Below are 14,412 nucleotides of genomic sequence, written 5' to 3' on the forward strand. Positions count from 1 at the left end.
CTTCCCAAATGCCATTTTATTGTGGTGATCTTTTTCATTGAGGTTCAACTTAAGGGAGAAGATGAAGGTCCTTTTCAGCTTGTGTGGATTTCAGTTTGGCCTCTGTTGAAGCCTGTTGGTTTAGACAGATCTGCATGGGAAAGATAGAGAAGTGTCTACAAGAAGTGTCAGCCTAACAGACAGGAACCTACCTGCCTCTGAGGCGAGCCATGCTACTGTAGTAAAGTTCTCTGCTGTACAGCAGAGAAAGCTCGAGGCCTTTGTAGGGGAGGAGGAGCCATATAAGGGATCTTAATATGTAAAGCAAAGTGGAGTCTTTCAGTGGTTACTCAATACCCTCATTATCATGACTAGTCCTCACTGGAAAGACTGCACCAGGGGCGATGGGAAAAGGAGCAGGGGTGTTGAGAGGCTCTGCGATGAACAGGCTGTGAAGACCAGAATGCAGTCCCCCAGAATGCAGGTCGTATGCCAAGTGGGTATGACAGTCTGCCTGTAATCCCCAGAGCAAGCTGGCTACAGGAACTGCTAGCTATATGAGTGAGCTCTGGGTTTGGTTGAGAGAACCTGCCTCTCAGTAATGTAGACGAGTGATTAAGGGAGATTCAGACACCAACCTCAGTATATGCATCTCACACACAAGAATGGAAAAAGAAAACAAAAATTATCAAGAACTTTGTTACCAGGTTCAATGTGGGAGAAAAGTCACAGCTATGTACAAGGCTTGGATGGCTTTATTTTTTTTTTTCAACATAGAACACAGAAGTAAGAGAAAAAGTACAACAAAAACAAAACAAAAAAATAATAGCAAAACCTTCCTCCTCTAAATCTAGCCCTCAGAACTATATCTTTAAGAGAAATTACTAGTTTAAATGTATAGGACTCTTCATTCTCTTGATATTTTCCACAACTTAAATAATAGCATTGTAGTTGGGGTATAGCTGGGTTGATATAGTACTGGCTTATCATGCTCTGGGTTCCGTCTCCAGCACCACCTAAATGGGCCATGATGGCACATACCTGTAATCCCAGTTATCAATAAGATCAGAATTCATAGTTATCGTTGGCTATATAGTAAGTTCAAGGCCAGCCTGGATACATGCAATCTTGTCTCGAACAAAAAATAGCACAGCTCCATTCATGGTTGATTAATATACCAATACAGTCCCACCTCTTTCATCATTCATGATTCAGCGCTTTCACGGAGTTATGAAGTAAGCAGCCACCTCCAATTTTTATCACCTCTACAACTTTGAATTTTAAAGTTAGAACCATACTTGGGAAAGATGGGTTAAGTTAGAAATTTTAAAGAGCTCTGAATTTTTTCTTTTAAACTATTTCTAATATCTTTAAAGTATATTGGTGATCTCTAAAATATATTTTTGTGGGGCATTCATGTTTTATAGCTAGACAAAAGGGAAAACATTTTCATACTATATAAACAGGCTCATCTGGGACTTGAGAGATGGCTCAGCTGTTAGCATTTCTGCTCTTCCAGAGGGCCTGAGTTGTAGTCTCAGCACCATACCTAGTGGCGCTCAACTGCTATAATTCCAGCTGTTGGGCATCTGCTGCGTCTGGCCTCGGAGGACACCCACACTCATGTGTTCATCACTGCACACATATACACATACACACAACTGGCACAGCTGTTCAGTTGCTCTACTTGTGATAACAGGAAAACAAATGGGTTGAAGTTTTTCTATAGCATGGAGCATCTAAATTTATTAAAATTATAAATCAGTTATTAAATTGATTTATAAAAATTAACATCAATTTCAGGGGCAGGCTGGAGACTAATTGTTGCTGTTCTTGTAGGTGTGTGAGCCTGTGAAGTGCTCCAAGATGATCTGGGGTGTTTTAATGATGGGGATTCTACTTCCTCAGTCTTTAGCCCACCCAGGCTTTTTTACTTCAATTGGTAAGTCTTAGCCAACTTACTGGGTTTTACATTTAAAAGTGCATGCTTTTGTATTTGTAAGTCGGTAAAAACAAACACACTGTACTCCTGAAGACTAACCTCGGTTTACGCCTTGCCTATCTAAAAGAGCCATTTAAAAAATTCCTTGATGTCTGTCTGCCTTTCTTCCTTCTTAAAAAAAGCTGTAGTATACTGAGTACTCTTCATGAATGCAGTGTGGGCAGTGGTTAGAGGACTCTCTGCCTTGGTTTTCTTTAAATTAATTTTTCCTGATTACAAAATGATATGTATTATGCTTAGAAACTTAGAAAAATTTAGAAAAGCATACAAAAAAGTTAGTGATAGTTGGGGTATGGCGGCACCCAACTATGTATGACTTTAATCCCAGGACTGGAGGCAAAGGTAGACAGAGCTCTATGAGTTTGAGGTCAAGCATGGTCTTATACTGAGGTCCAGGCTAGCCAAATCTACATAGTCAGATCCTGTTACAAAGAAAACAACACAAAAAAGAGCTAGCGATTAATCTCTACACATAATTAATGTATATACGTACTATTTTAATGCAGAGATATATAATTTCTCTGTACATTACTTTCTAATATGATTTTATGTCATTATAAACATGTTACTTTTTCCACACCATTATTTTAAAAAGTATTATAAAAATAGTGTATTGAAGCTGGGCGGTGCTGGTGCACTCCTTTACTCCCAGAACTTAGGGCAGAGGCCGTAGATCTTTAGGAGTTCAAAGACAGCTTCATCTACAGAGCGAGTTCCAGGACAGCCAGAGCTGTATCAGCTTCTGGTGCGCTATCAATACTGGGTCCTCACCAGGTTCCTCTTGGATAGACTATTGCTGCTGGATCATGGAGATCCTGCAGCTTTGGATCTGTCGGACTGGCACCTTCCTGAGCTCCAGCAGTTCATAGATGGGGTAGATGTTGGGGTGGATCTTAGCCTGCATGGTAGCTGAGCTGCTCTGCCCACCAGCTCTCCAAACCCATACCACTAGGATGAGCTCTCCAGCATTGCTCTGGCTACGTCACCCAATGCTATAACTGTCAAAGGCAGAGCCCGCTCCGCTCTCTGGCTCTCACACCCTCAGCCTGGTTCACCTACACGTAGGCTTGCAGGAGCACCTCTACTGTGCTGCCCAAGTGACGCACAAGAGCTGTCTTATTTCTTAAAAATAAATTTTAAAACTTTTGCAACTTTTTCAAGTGTGGATTTTTTTTATTGACTAAAAATTTGATCCCAGTTTATCTTGAAAACTAAAGATGTGCTATAAGAGCAGGGGCAGAAAAGAAGAATCATTAATTCTAATAAAGTACTGTTGTTTATTTATTTAGTTTGCAATGAAAATACCATTTTCCAACATAGTCCAAGTTTGCAAAATTTATTAGTTCCAAAAACTAGAATCAGAACTTATTATAATTTTATTTGGGTTTATTTTTAGTTTGTCTGGTGGGGGGAAAAGAAGGAAGGAAGGAAGGAAGGAAGGAAGGAAGGAAGGAAGGAAGGAAGGAAGGAAGGAAGGAAGATGATCCTTTACAACATACTTATTCCATTCCAGTTAAATCCTTCTACAGGGTAAAACCTTCCTAATGAATTCTAAAAGATTTATATTGATGACTATTTAATAACCTTCCTCTTCCCATGTAGGTCAGATGACTGACTTGATCCATAATGAGAAAGACCTGGTGACATCACTAAAAGATTATATTAAAGCAGAAGAGGACAAGTTAGAGCAAATCAAAAAGTAAGTGTGCTTTCCTTACTGTAGCTCTGCCTCCATCTGGAGGATTTCTCTCTTGCACTGAAGCATAGAGTGGAATTGAAACCCAGGAAAGTGTCTAAAGCAGTAAGCACAGGAAAACAAGGGTTAATGCTGGGTCAGGGTTGGTGTGTGTCAGCTTGTATATTGGGTATATGTACATGTGCATGGAGGCCAAAGGTTAACATCGGTGCCTGTCTCTATTACTCTTATTTTTTGAGACAGGGTCTCTGCTGAATCTGGCAAGGCTAGTTGGCCACCATGTTTCAGGAATCTTCCTGTTTCTGCCTCCCAACTCTAGAATTACAGACAAATACAACTATTAGTGGGGATGTTGGGCATCTGAAGTCAGTGTCCATCCTTGTGTGATAAACACTTTAGCCCCTGAACTCTCTCTCTAGTCCCTAGTCACCTTTTGTCATTATTGTGACAAAGTAACTTAACAAAAACTTTGTCTCACAGTTCAGATGTTCTAGTTTCATTTGATTCTAACTGAGCAGCTCAAATGGCAGTTAGGGAGTAGAGGTAGAGAATGGAGGGGTTATCGGTCTTCCTCCTTCCTGAGCCTGTGTAGCTGCTGCTCACATTCAGGGTCAGTCTTCTCTGAAAACAGCTCACAGACACACCCAAAGCCGTCCCTTTAAGAGCTACTTTGTAATCTAATGATGTTGACTGTCAAGATTAACCATCACAGTGTGGAAGAATATGGATGGATGGGGATGTAGAAGCCCTGCTAATATCTTTCATAATCTCTCCAGTAAGCCACCTGCTAGAGCAGCTTTCCAGTTCTACTCGTGGGATTCCATTGTGGACTTACAGTGACAAGTATGACTAGTAATATCTAATATAAAGACCATATATTTTTTTCTTGAATGTTAATTTTAGTGACTCAGGTTTGTAGTTAATCCTGACCTGAGAATTGGTACTTTGTTAAATGAATGCCTTAGTGTTAATGTATTAGGTTTTGAGACAGTCTTACTGTGCAGCCTTGGGTGGCCTGAAGCACACTGAGATTGGCCTGCTCTACCTGTTGCATGCTGGGATTAAAGGTATGCACTACCCTGCTGAGTCCTGTGTGGCCATGCAGAAGGAACTGCCTAACACATTTCCCATCCCTGGAGGAGGGAATGGGCCTCCACTAGTGTTGACAGTTTGGGCATGAGTCTTGTTTGTATGATAATGTGTATATCTTTATGTTCCTCCTTTGGGGAATGCTCTCCCTGCCAAGGTTAAGGACTCCATGAAAATTAGAAACAGCATGAGTCCAGGAGGTGAGGGTGTGTCCAGTGTTCCTGAGGAAAATGGTAAATGCTGAGACCTGGCAGCCCTTAAGGCTGTGGTAAAGAACTCTGAAAACATGAATTCAAAAAAATTAGGATTTCTCAACTATGCAAAATATAAGCATGCAATATGAATTATATGAGGGGCTTCACAGACCTAAAAGAACCGAGGCAGCTGCGCTATGAGCCAGAAAGATACTAAGAAAGGAGAGAAAGAGATTTAGGGAAGCCGGGCAGTCTCAAGCAGAAAGCTGTCCCGAGCAGACTGCAGAGCTGTCAGCTTGTACCCATGACTGACTTTCAAACACCCCTTCCTCAGAACCCCTCTCCAAGCTGAGGCTGGTCCTTGGCTAGCCCACATGGCTCATATTTCTGTTTTAAAATTCATATTCTACATAGGGTGTGAAGATTTGCTGTAAATTAGCATATAGTTGCACATATGTGATTCCGGCACTGGGAATAGAGGCAGGAAGATCACAACTGAAGGCCAGTCTTGACTGCACAATACAGTAAGACCTTGTCTCAAAAAGCAAAGCAACAACAACAAGATAATTACTATAAATTAGGCTGGGCTCAATGGCATGTTTCAGTACTTGTTGCTACTCAAGGGGGTGAAACAGGGAGATTCTTGAACCCAAAAATTCAAGGTTAGCCTGAATGGTAACATAGTGAGATCCAGTCCTTAAAAAGAAAGAAGTGTGTAAGATGTTGGAGAGATGGCTCAGTAGTTAAGAGCTGAGCTTTCAAAGGACCCAGGCTCAATAGCACCCACTTGGTGTCTCACAGCTGTCTGTAACTCGAGTTCCAGGGTGTCTGACACCTCTTCTGGGCTCTCTGGGCACCAGGCATGCATGTGGCAAACATTCAGTGATGAAGGCAAAACACCATACAGAATATAAAAATAAGAAAAAAATACAAAAAATTTTTTAGCATATAAATTGTTTTAAATACATACTTTGCAGAATTTAAGCAGGGCCAATTTATTTTTATTTTATTATAATACAGACTTTAGCTTTTTAGGGCTTGTGGGGAAATCAAAATTTTCAGTGATTAAATTTTAGCATTGTCTAAGATGAGATTCCATTTGGGAGAAACAGTCTAAAATAAAAAAGTTGTATTTTCTTTTTTTTTCATCTGTATGATGTTGTGTTTTAGAGAGTCTTTATATTTTTACTTTAAAAAGAAATTGTAGACAATATTTTTAAGTGAAAAGCTTATAATTAGTCTCATTTCTCAGGATTTTAATTGATTGGTTTTTCCTTGGTACACTCTTTTTTGTGGGGTGGGGAGGTGCTCACTACGTAGACCAGGCTAGCCTTGAATTTACAGAGACCTACTTGTCTATGTCCCCTGAGTGCTGGGATTAAAAGCATGTGCCACATTTGCGTGGGTAGGTGGGGAAGTGGGGTGGAATTGGGGGAAGGGAAATCATAATCAGAATACATTGTTTCAAAAAAAGTCTGCTTTCAGAAACAAAAAAAGCATATGCAACCATGCCTGGCTTTTAGTCACTGCTTTTATGTCTGATATCTGTAGATGGGCAGAGAAGTTAGACCTGCTAACGAACACAGCAACAAAAGATCCAGAAGGGTTTGTTGGGCATCCTGTAAATGCATTCAAGTTAATGAAACGTCTGAACACTGAATGGAGTGAGCTGGAGAACCTGATCCTCAAGGACATGTCCGACGGTAAGTTTAAAGGGGCATTGGGACTAGACACTAACTCAGTTCCTAAGTGCATCAAGTGCCTACTGTGTAATTGAAGTGTTACACGTGTATTTGGTTTGACTAGAGAAAACTGGAGTTCTGGAGCATTTGATGTAAAAAAAAAAAATAGTAACGTCAATATTTGTGACAACGTGGGTAATTTTACCTTTTGATCTTCAGAAATGATTAGATTCTTTGATATATAACTTCATTTCTAAGGGCAAAAACATTGGGAGTTGTGATACAAAGGGGAGTGTTAGCTGTGTTCGACCCAGGATTTTGTGTTTAGGGTTATTTTTCTTAATGTAGGCAATCATTTGATGCTACAGACATCAATTCTCAAAAGTCTTTGTACATGAAATAATAAAACTGTAGTTGGAGTGTTGGTGTTTCTACATATCAAACACTGCAAACTAAGCCTGGAGCTTAAGGAGGTAAAGGGATTATACTGTAGTGTGCAGTAGAAGCACAAGGAGTGGTTGAATGATTGCTGACTGACACGAAAACAGAAAAAGATGCAGGCTAAACTATCTGTGTATGTGAACTACTCTGTAGAGCATTTGCCAGTGTTGGTGAGCGGAAAGGTGGCCACAGTCTCTTTTCTCATAGTACTCACAGCCACAACTCCAAAATTTCAAGTGAAAAACGTGAAGAATACTCAATAAGATTTAAGGTTTGTGGCTCTGACTGGTGAGATGAACTCTCCAGTTGTCCTGCTGGGACTTGAGGCCCCTTTTCTTGCAGCACATCCCCGCCCTTGGTCCTTAGCCTTCTGTTCAAGTGACCCTTGGAGCACACATGTCCACACAAGTGCAGACTTTAAGATGCAGCAGTTTGGATGTGTCAGAAGAAGCAATAGTGTTGTTCTTGTAAGTGAAAGTTCTTGACTTAGAAATGAAGGAAAAAACATATAGCAGTTGCTGAGATTCTTGGTAAGAATAAGTCTCCTGCTCATTAAATTGTGAATGAAAAGGAAATTGTTTATAGTTTTCCTTTTGCACCTCAGATTACAAAAGCTGTGCCCACACTGCATGCTGAGCTCTTTGGTTAACTAGAAAAGATACTGAGATTTGCATGTGTGTAGAAGAAAAAACACTCTCTTCCAACTGCTAAACGTTTCTGATGTGTCTCCTGTGGGTAAGGAGTAAACGCTACTACCTATAGGCCCATGAAAAGTACTGGCAGATGCTTGTGAGTACTAATTTACCTTAAGCAGGTTCTCCCATGTATTAACACCCTGAGAAGAGTGATAAGGAAATATGCCTCTTGTTTCTTCTACACTCCTATAGTCAGTCAGTCAGTCTGTCTGTCTGTCTCAAGTAATGTCCTGAAGTTTTTTTTTTACTGTGAACCCTGAGACTTTGCCATTTTTTTTGCTTTGTGGTAGTCATCCCATAATTATATATATATATATATGTGTGTGTGTGTGTGTGTATACACATATATATGTACACATATATATGTACATATATATGTGTGTGTATATATATATATATCACATATACAATTTTCTGTTTTTCTATAGGAGAACTTAAGCAGCACATTTGGTTTTGTTTTGATTCATAAGAAACATAGGAGCCAGGTGGAGTGGTGCAGGCCTTTAATCCCAGCACTCAAGAGGCAGAGGCAGGCAGATCTCTGTTGAGTCCAGCCTGGTCTAGTAAGATCTTGTCTTGGAAAAAAAATTTAAAGGAAAAGAAACTTCTATAGACTTCTGTAAAACTTGCTTCAAGGATTTCTTGTGGAAATTGTTAGAGTTGGCTTAAAGTGGAAAACACTGATAGGAGTGCCAGTGTCCTTTCAGCTAGCTGTTCACGTATAACTTCCGCTAATTTAACTGACATGTACATGTAGTTGGCAGAAAGTTAATGAAAGTATTTACAGTGGTGACATTTGTGTTACTAAATTTTAAACCACATTTTGATATTATATTTTTAAGGAGTGTTCTTAATTCATTCTCCTTAGGGACTATATAGTTCTTAAGTAATTTATTTGTTAATTTGATTCTACTGTATTTTATATAAATCCTGTAGTTGTGTCTGCCAGGGAAAGGGTCCTGAGGACGGAACCCCTGGCTTTGTGCATTTTAAACAGGTACTCTACCATTGACCTGTATCAACCAGCTCTGTATTTCTGTTTCTGTGTGTCTTTGTGTATTTTTTTAGACAAGGTCTCACTGTGTAGCACTAGCTGGCCTGGAACTCACAGACTCTACCTGCCTCTGCCCCCACATGCTGCTGGGACTAAGGGCATGTGCCAGCATGCCTGGCTTCCTTGGGCATTTCGAGACAGTCTTGTGTATTCCAGATTGCCTGACACTCTTGTTATCCTCCTGTCTTTGTCATTCTTGGTTCAGAGGCATGTTCTACCATCCTGGCCTCTCAGTGGGTTTTTTTTTCCCCTCTCTATTTTGATTGTTTTTTCCTTGTTAGTTTGCATAAAAGCAATTACTATTAGTAATTAATATTAGTAGTTACTATTGGTAATTAGATCTTTACTAATTGGATGTAATTTTTGTAATGACCTCACATTGCTTACGTTTTTAATGGGACTAGAAATTGAAGTTAATGGTCTGTTCCATCTCAGTGTGTTTTTTCTTGTAAATGTAGAAATTTCATGGTAAGGTAGAAAACTGATAAGATATTTTTATACTCAATTTTTTTCTATTTCAAGGCTTCATCTCTAACCTGACCATTCAGAGGCAGTACTTCCCTAATGATGAAGATCAGGTTGGGGCAGCTAAAGCTCTGTTCCGTCTGCAGGACACCTACAATCTGGACACTAATACCATCTCAAAGGGTAATCTTCCAGGTAAGAGGATGCTTGCATCCCTGGATATGTTTGCCGCTTAGCTGTTCTTCAGCCCATTAGGAAAATGCAATTTTTTTCATTAATTAATTAATTTATTTATTTATTCACTTTACATCCCAATATCAGCCCTACCTCCTGTTAGTCTTTCCTTCACACAGCTCCAGGGGATCAGATACCTTTTTCTGGCTTCCATGTCACTATGTACATATGTGGTACATAAATGTACTTGCAGGCAGGATACACACACACTTAATTCTTTTTAATGTAAAAACAGGTCTGTAGTATGAAACAACCTATTACATATAGTACATGACCTATTTGGGCCAAAAAGTTTTAAGTTGCATTTGATTTTAAGGTCATTTGCTTCTGTCACTGTCTTTCATTATCACTGGAAGAAATAAAATGTGTTGCCTTTGGTCAGACTGAAACTGGGTTTCTCAATAACAAAATAAGACAGATGGCTATTGATGAAGACACTTTCTTGTGCATCTCTCTTCATTTGGGATAAGTCTTCGGTTGGTAAATTTAATATGTTAAGTAAGTTTTTAAAATAAACTGGAATACTTGCATAAGTATTCAGATTTATATATTTTATTTTCTCTTTCTATTAGCACTACATCATAACATTTGATAAGATTAAAACATTTAAAATTGGTTTCTGGTTTACAAGCCCACATTCAATAGACATTAATTATGTCACATATGCAGTTAGTAAGATCAGCACAAGATTATATAATAAGCAAGACAATGCTTTTGTCAACTAATGTTGGCACTTATGTTCTCAAGATAACAGTACAGTGAGTGCCTGTCTATAGAGGGCCTGTCATTCAGTTGAGTAGCAGGTTCTCTGTATGGCTTAACACACAGTTCCAGTGGAGCGTGCATGAGTTAGGAATGGGGTTTGGTTTGCGAGTAGTGAGACATGCAGCTGGAGACATAAGCAAACTCTTAGGGGCTTGGATTCTTTCTCCCTTTTTCTTGCCTGGTTGTTTCCTTCATGCCCACTATGGAATGTTCTCATTTTCAGATGCTGTTGATTTTTTTTTTAAACTTGTTTTTCAAAACCCAATTCCCAGACGTTTTCTGTAATAATTTTGAATAGATCAGAATCACTTTACCACAGCAGACCAGCTGAAGATCTTCTGCCCTTTAGCTTATTCATACAACACTGTCGGGATATTGAGTCATTTACAGAACATTACTGGGCTGTAAGTGTGCTGATGTGTACTTCCCCTAATGTGTTTTGCATGGCCCCAAAACACTCAGTGTTGCTGAATCAATCGTGAGCTCAGTTTAGACCTATGCCAGTAGCACAGTAATGAAGATCAAACTTCAATAGGATTCTTTGGTTTCTCGAATTATATCACATTAAACTATTAAGAAGTTAGGATTTTGATATCTGTCTTGGTTTGAATATGTCCCCTGCCAATTCCAACTATTGGAACTTCATTGCCATGAGTTTGAGGCCAGCCTGGGTACATGACAAGTGTCAGACCATGCAGGAATTGTTTCTTTTATCAGTTTTTTTGGTTAGTATTGTCAATTTGACCAAAGTAGACACTCCTGAGAGTAGATGGGTCTCTGGGCTTGCCTGTCAGGGATTTTCTTAATTACAGATTGAGGTAGGAAGACCTGCCCACTGTAGGTGGATTCGTTCCCTCACAAGGATAATGTGTAAATATAACAGGAATGTTTTGTTTGCCATTTTATTTTTGTTATTGAAAGTAGTTTTTCCCATATAGTCTATTTGATTACTGTCTCTCATCCCCAGCTCCACCGAGATCCTCCCCACTTCCCCACCTACCCAAGTCCACATCTTTTCTTTTTCTTACCCATTAGAATACAGACATCTAAAAAAATTAAATAAAAAGAAACCAAAATAGGACAAAACAAACAAGCAGAATAAAAGCCCCCAAAGCACAAAAAACAGATACACACTCTGAGACATACACATTCACACATATATAAAACCCATAAAAACAAAATTGGAAACCATAACATATAAGCAAAAGATCTCTAAGGTTAAAAAAACTGTGCAAGTCCAGACAAAGCATTATGAGAGAAAAACAACCTCCAGGAATACCACTGAGTTCCTTTGTGTTGGCCGTCCACTGCTGGGGTGGGGCCTGCCCGTAGGTGGCATTTGTATACCCAGTGAAACTCCACTGGGGAAAACTCCCTTAACCGCCTTGCCCGCCCCTTCCCTGTCTCCCATTGCAGTTGTCTTTGCCCTACCCCCGCCCCGCCCACCGCCTGTTCATCCATAACTTATCCATGCTTTCCTCCCCCTAGTCTTGTGCTCTGTGGCTACACTGACTTAACAGCTAATATCCACATAGAATCAGATATGTATCATATTTGTCCTTTTGGGTCTGGATTACCTCACTCGGGATGACTTCTTTTCCCCTAGCTCTTTCCCTTTACTTGTGAATTTTTTTTAACAGCTGAAGGAGTGTACTACATTTTCTTTGGTCATTCATCTGTTGATGGACATCTGTTTCCAAAGTGGTTATTAGGAATAGAGCAGCAATGAACATGGTTAAGCAAGTGTCCCTATAGCAGGGTGTACAGTCCTTTGGGTATGTGCCCAAGAGTAGAAATGATACCCAGAAGGAGTGGATAAAATCAATAAAATAGAAACAGCAGCAAAAAAGGCAATACAAAGAATCTGAGAAAGAACTTGGTTCTGATTGGTAAACCCTTAACCAAATAAACTAAGAGGGAGAGAGGTCTCAATTACTAAACTTAGAGCCGAGGAGTCTTTAAAGAAGAGCCTAGTCAGCAGTTTGCTTTCCCCTCTCTTCCCTCCCTGCTCATCTCCAGAGTGTCCCTTAAGCATTACATAGATAGCTCATTTTTGTTGCTGCTTTTGAGACAGATACGAGCTGTGATTCCTGCTGTGCTGTAGTATACTTCACCTTAATCCATGTGTCATTTTGGTAACTTCATCTGCTTCATGTATACCTGATAAATGAAAACACATACTGTTCTGTAACCTGTACTCAGATGTTAATAATCATGTAATCATAATAATGTAACGTATGCTGCATGATTCTAAGTCTGTGGTCTTCGTAAGTTTTTTATATTCATTTATTTATCTGTGTATGTGTGTGCCGTATGGGTGCTATGGCATGCATGTGAAAGTCAGAGGACAACTTATGGAGTGAGTTCTCTGCTTCCACTGTGAGTTTTAGTGATGAACTCGGGTAATCAGGCTTGGAGCCACATGCCTTTTCCTGCTGAGGGTGTCACTGGCCTTAGGCCCTTGAGGCACATCCCCTGTACCAGCTATGTAATCCTTGTTATGCTATGTTATTTTGTCTGTTTATGAAATTAGGCTAAATTTTGCTCTGTTTATTTACTGACTTATTTGAGACAGGGCCACTCTCTATAGCTCTGACAGTCCTGGAGCTAGACCAGGCTGGCCTTGAATTCACAGAGTTCACTGCCTGCCTTTGCTTCTGAGTACTAGGATTAAAGGTGTGTGCTGACACACCCAGCTAATTTTTGCTTTTCTTAACTACTGGACAAATAATTCCATGTTCAAATGAAAGTGAAGTAGTACTTGGAGAGTTATATAATCCTATATAGTACAGTATGAAGGTTGCTAATACTCTGGGTTGGTTTGTTTGTTTTGTTTTTATAGGCGTGCAACACAAGTCTTTTCTAACAGCAGAGGACTGCTTTGAGTTGGGCAAAGTGGCCTATACAGAAGCAGATTATTACCACACAGAACTGTGGATGGAACAGGCTCTGATGCAGCTGGAGGAGGGAGAGGTGTCTACCATAGATAAAGTCTCTGTTCTAGATTATTTAAGCTATGCAGTGTACCAGCAGGGAGACCTGGATAAGGCACTTTTGCTTACAAAGAAGCTTCTTGAACTAGGTATGTTATCTGGCCTAATTTACATTAGTTCTACTGGGATACGTGTTATCTGTGTATCTACTGTCCCTCCAACCATAGCCAGCCATGTGTTTCTATAAGTCTACAAGTCGTCAGAAGCCATACTTGTTCTCTCACTACCTGCTTTCAGATTAAATAGTAACTGAGGTTTTCACCTAATATATCACAGTGCTTGTTGTGGTCTCTGATGTTTCTTTGTTTCTCCAGGAATTTAAAAATTGGAACTAGCCAGGCAGTTGCGGTGTACTCCTTGAATCTCTAGCACTTGGGAGACAGAGACAGGTAGATTCAAGGCCAGCCTGGTCTACATAGTGAGTTCCAGGACAGCCAGGGCTACACAGAGAAACCCTTTCTCAAAAGATAAAACAAAACAAAACGAGTAATAAGAAATAGGCTCAAGCTTTGCTGAAGAACTCAGTGGAAAGTGTTTACTTACCGTGTGCTCAGAGTGATTCCCAACCACTTTTCCTTTGAAAAACATTATTGCTTCTTTGCATTTCGTAGTCAAATGTTAGACAAATGATACGATAGCTAAAAAACAAGAGGTCTATGTGTATGTAGGTGTGTCACGTATGTGTAGTGATCACCAAGGCCAGACAGAAGAGGGTGTCACATCCCTTGGCAGTCTGTGGGTGCGGAACCCTGACCCTTTTCAAGAGCTACAAGTGCTCTTAACCACTGAGCCATTTCTCTAACTGCACCCCAAGGCCTGTTATGCTGCAGTCTTTGGAAGTGGGGTCTCAGAATGTATAAAATAATAAATTCAGGCAGCCTTTGATACATTGTGTAATAAATTATTTTACGATTAAGATGATAGATGTTAGAAACTGAGACTGCTCAAAAAAGATTGATCATCTGAAAATGAACGTTATAATTGATTTATTTCTCAGATAAATGAATCAAGATATTAATTCAAAGAACATTTGTTTTCCTGTTGTTTTTCTCTTGATTTAAATTATACTTTGTATTCAATCTAGAAAATGTTATTAATACAGAAAAAGAAGAATCAACTATTT

At 39.6% G+C, this 14,412-nt stretch overlaps 1 protein-coding gene across 3 annotated transcripts in view; it reads left to right on the plus strand.

Annotated features, from left to right (window-relative positions):
* P4ha1 (prolyl 4-hydroxylase subunit alpha 1) overlaps positions 1 to 14,412 on the plus strand; it is a 78,635-nt gene that overhangs the window by 42,918 nt on the left and 21,305 nt on the right. For all 3 annotated transcript variants that reach the window (XM_076916958.1, XM_034524250.2, XM_034524251.2), the window contains exons 2-6: positions 1,819 to 1,921; positions 3,584 to 3,680; positions 6,512 to 6,663; positions 9,355 to 9,492; positions 13,139 to 13,378. In XM_076916958.1, coding sequence (XP_076773073.1) covers positions 1,846 to 1,921; positions 3,584 to 3,680; positions 6,512 to 6,663; positions 9,355 to 9,492; positions 13,139 to 13,378 — 703 coding nt within the window. In that variant the 5' untranslated portion in view covers positions 1,819 to 1,845. The remainder of the gene's footprint in view (positions 1 to 1,818; positions 1,922 to 3,583; positions 3,681 to 6,511; positions 6,664 to 9,354; positions 9,493 to 13,138; positions 13,379 to 14,412) is intronic.

The sequence above is a fragment of the Arvicanthis niloticus genome, chromosome 20 (assembly GCF_011762505.2).
Source record: "Arvicanthis niloticus isolate mArvNil1 chromosome 20, mArvNil1.pat.X, whole genome shotgun sequence".
NCBI classification, from domain to species: Eukaryota; Metazoa; Chordata; class Mammalia; order Rodentia; family Muridae; genus Arvicanthis; species Arvicanthis niloticus.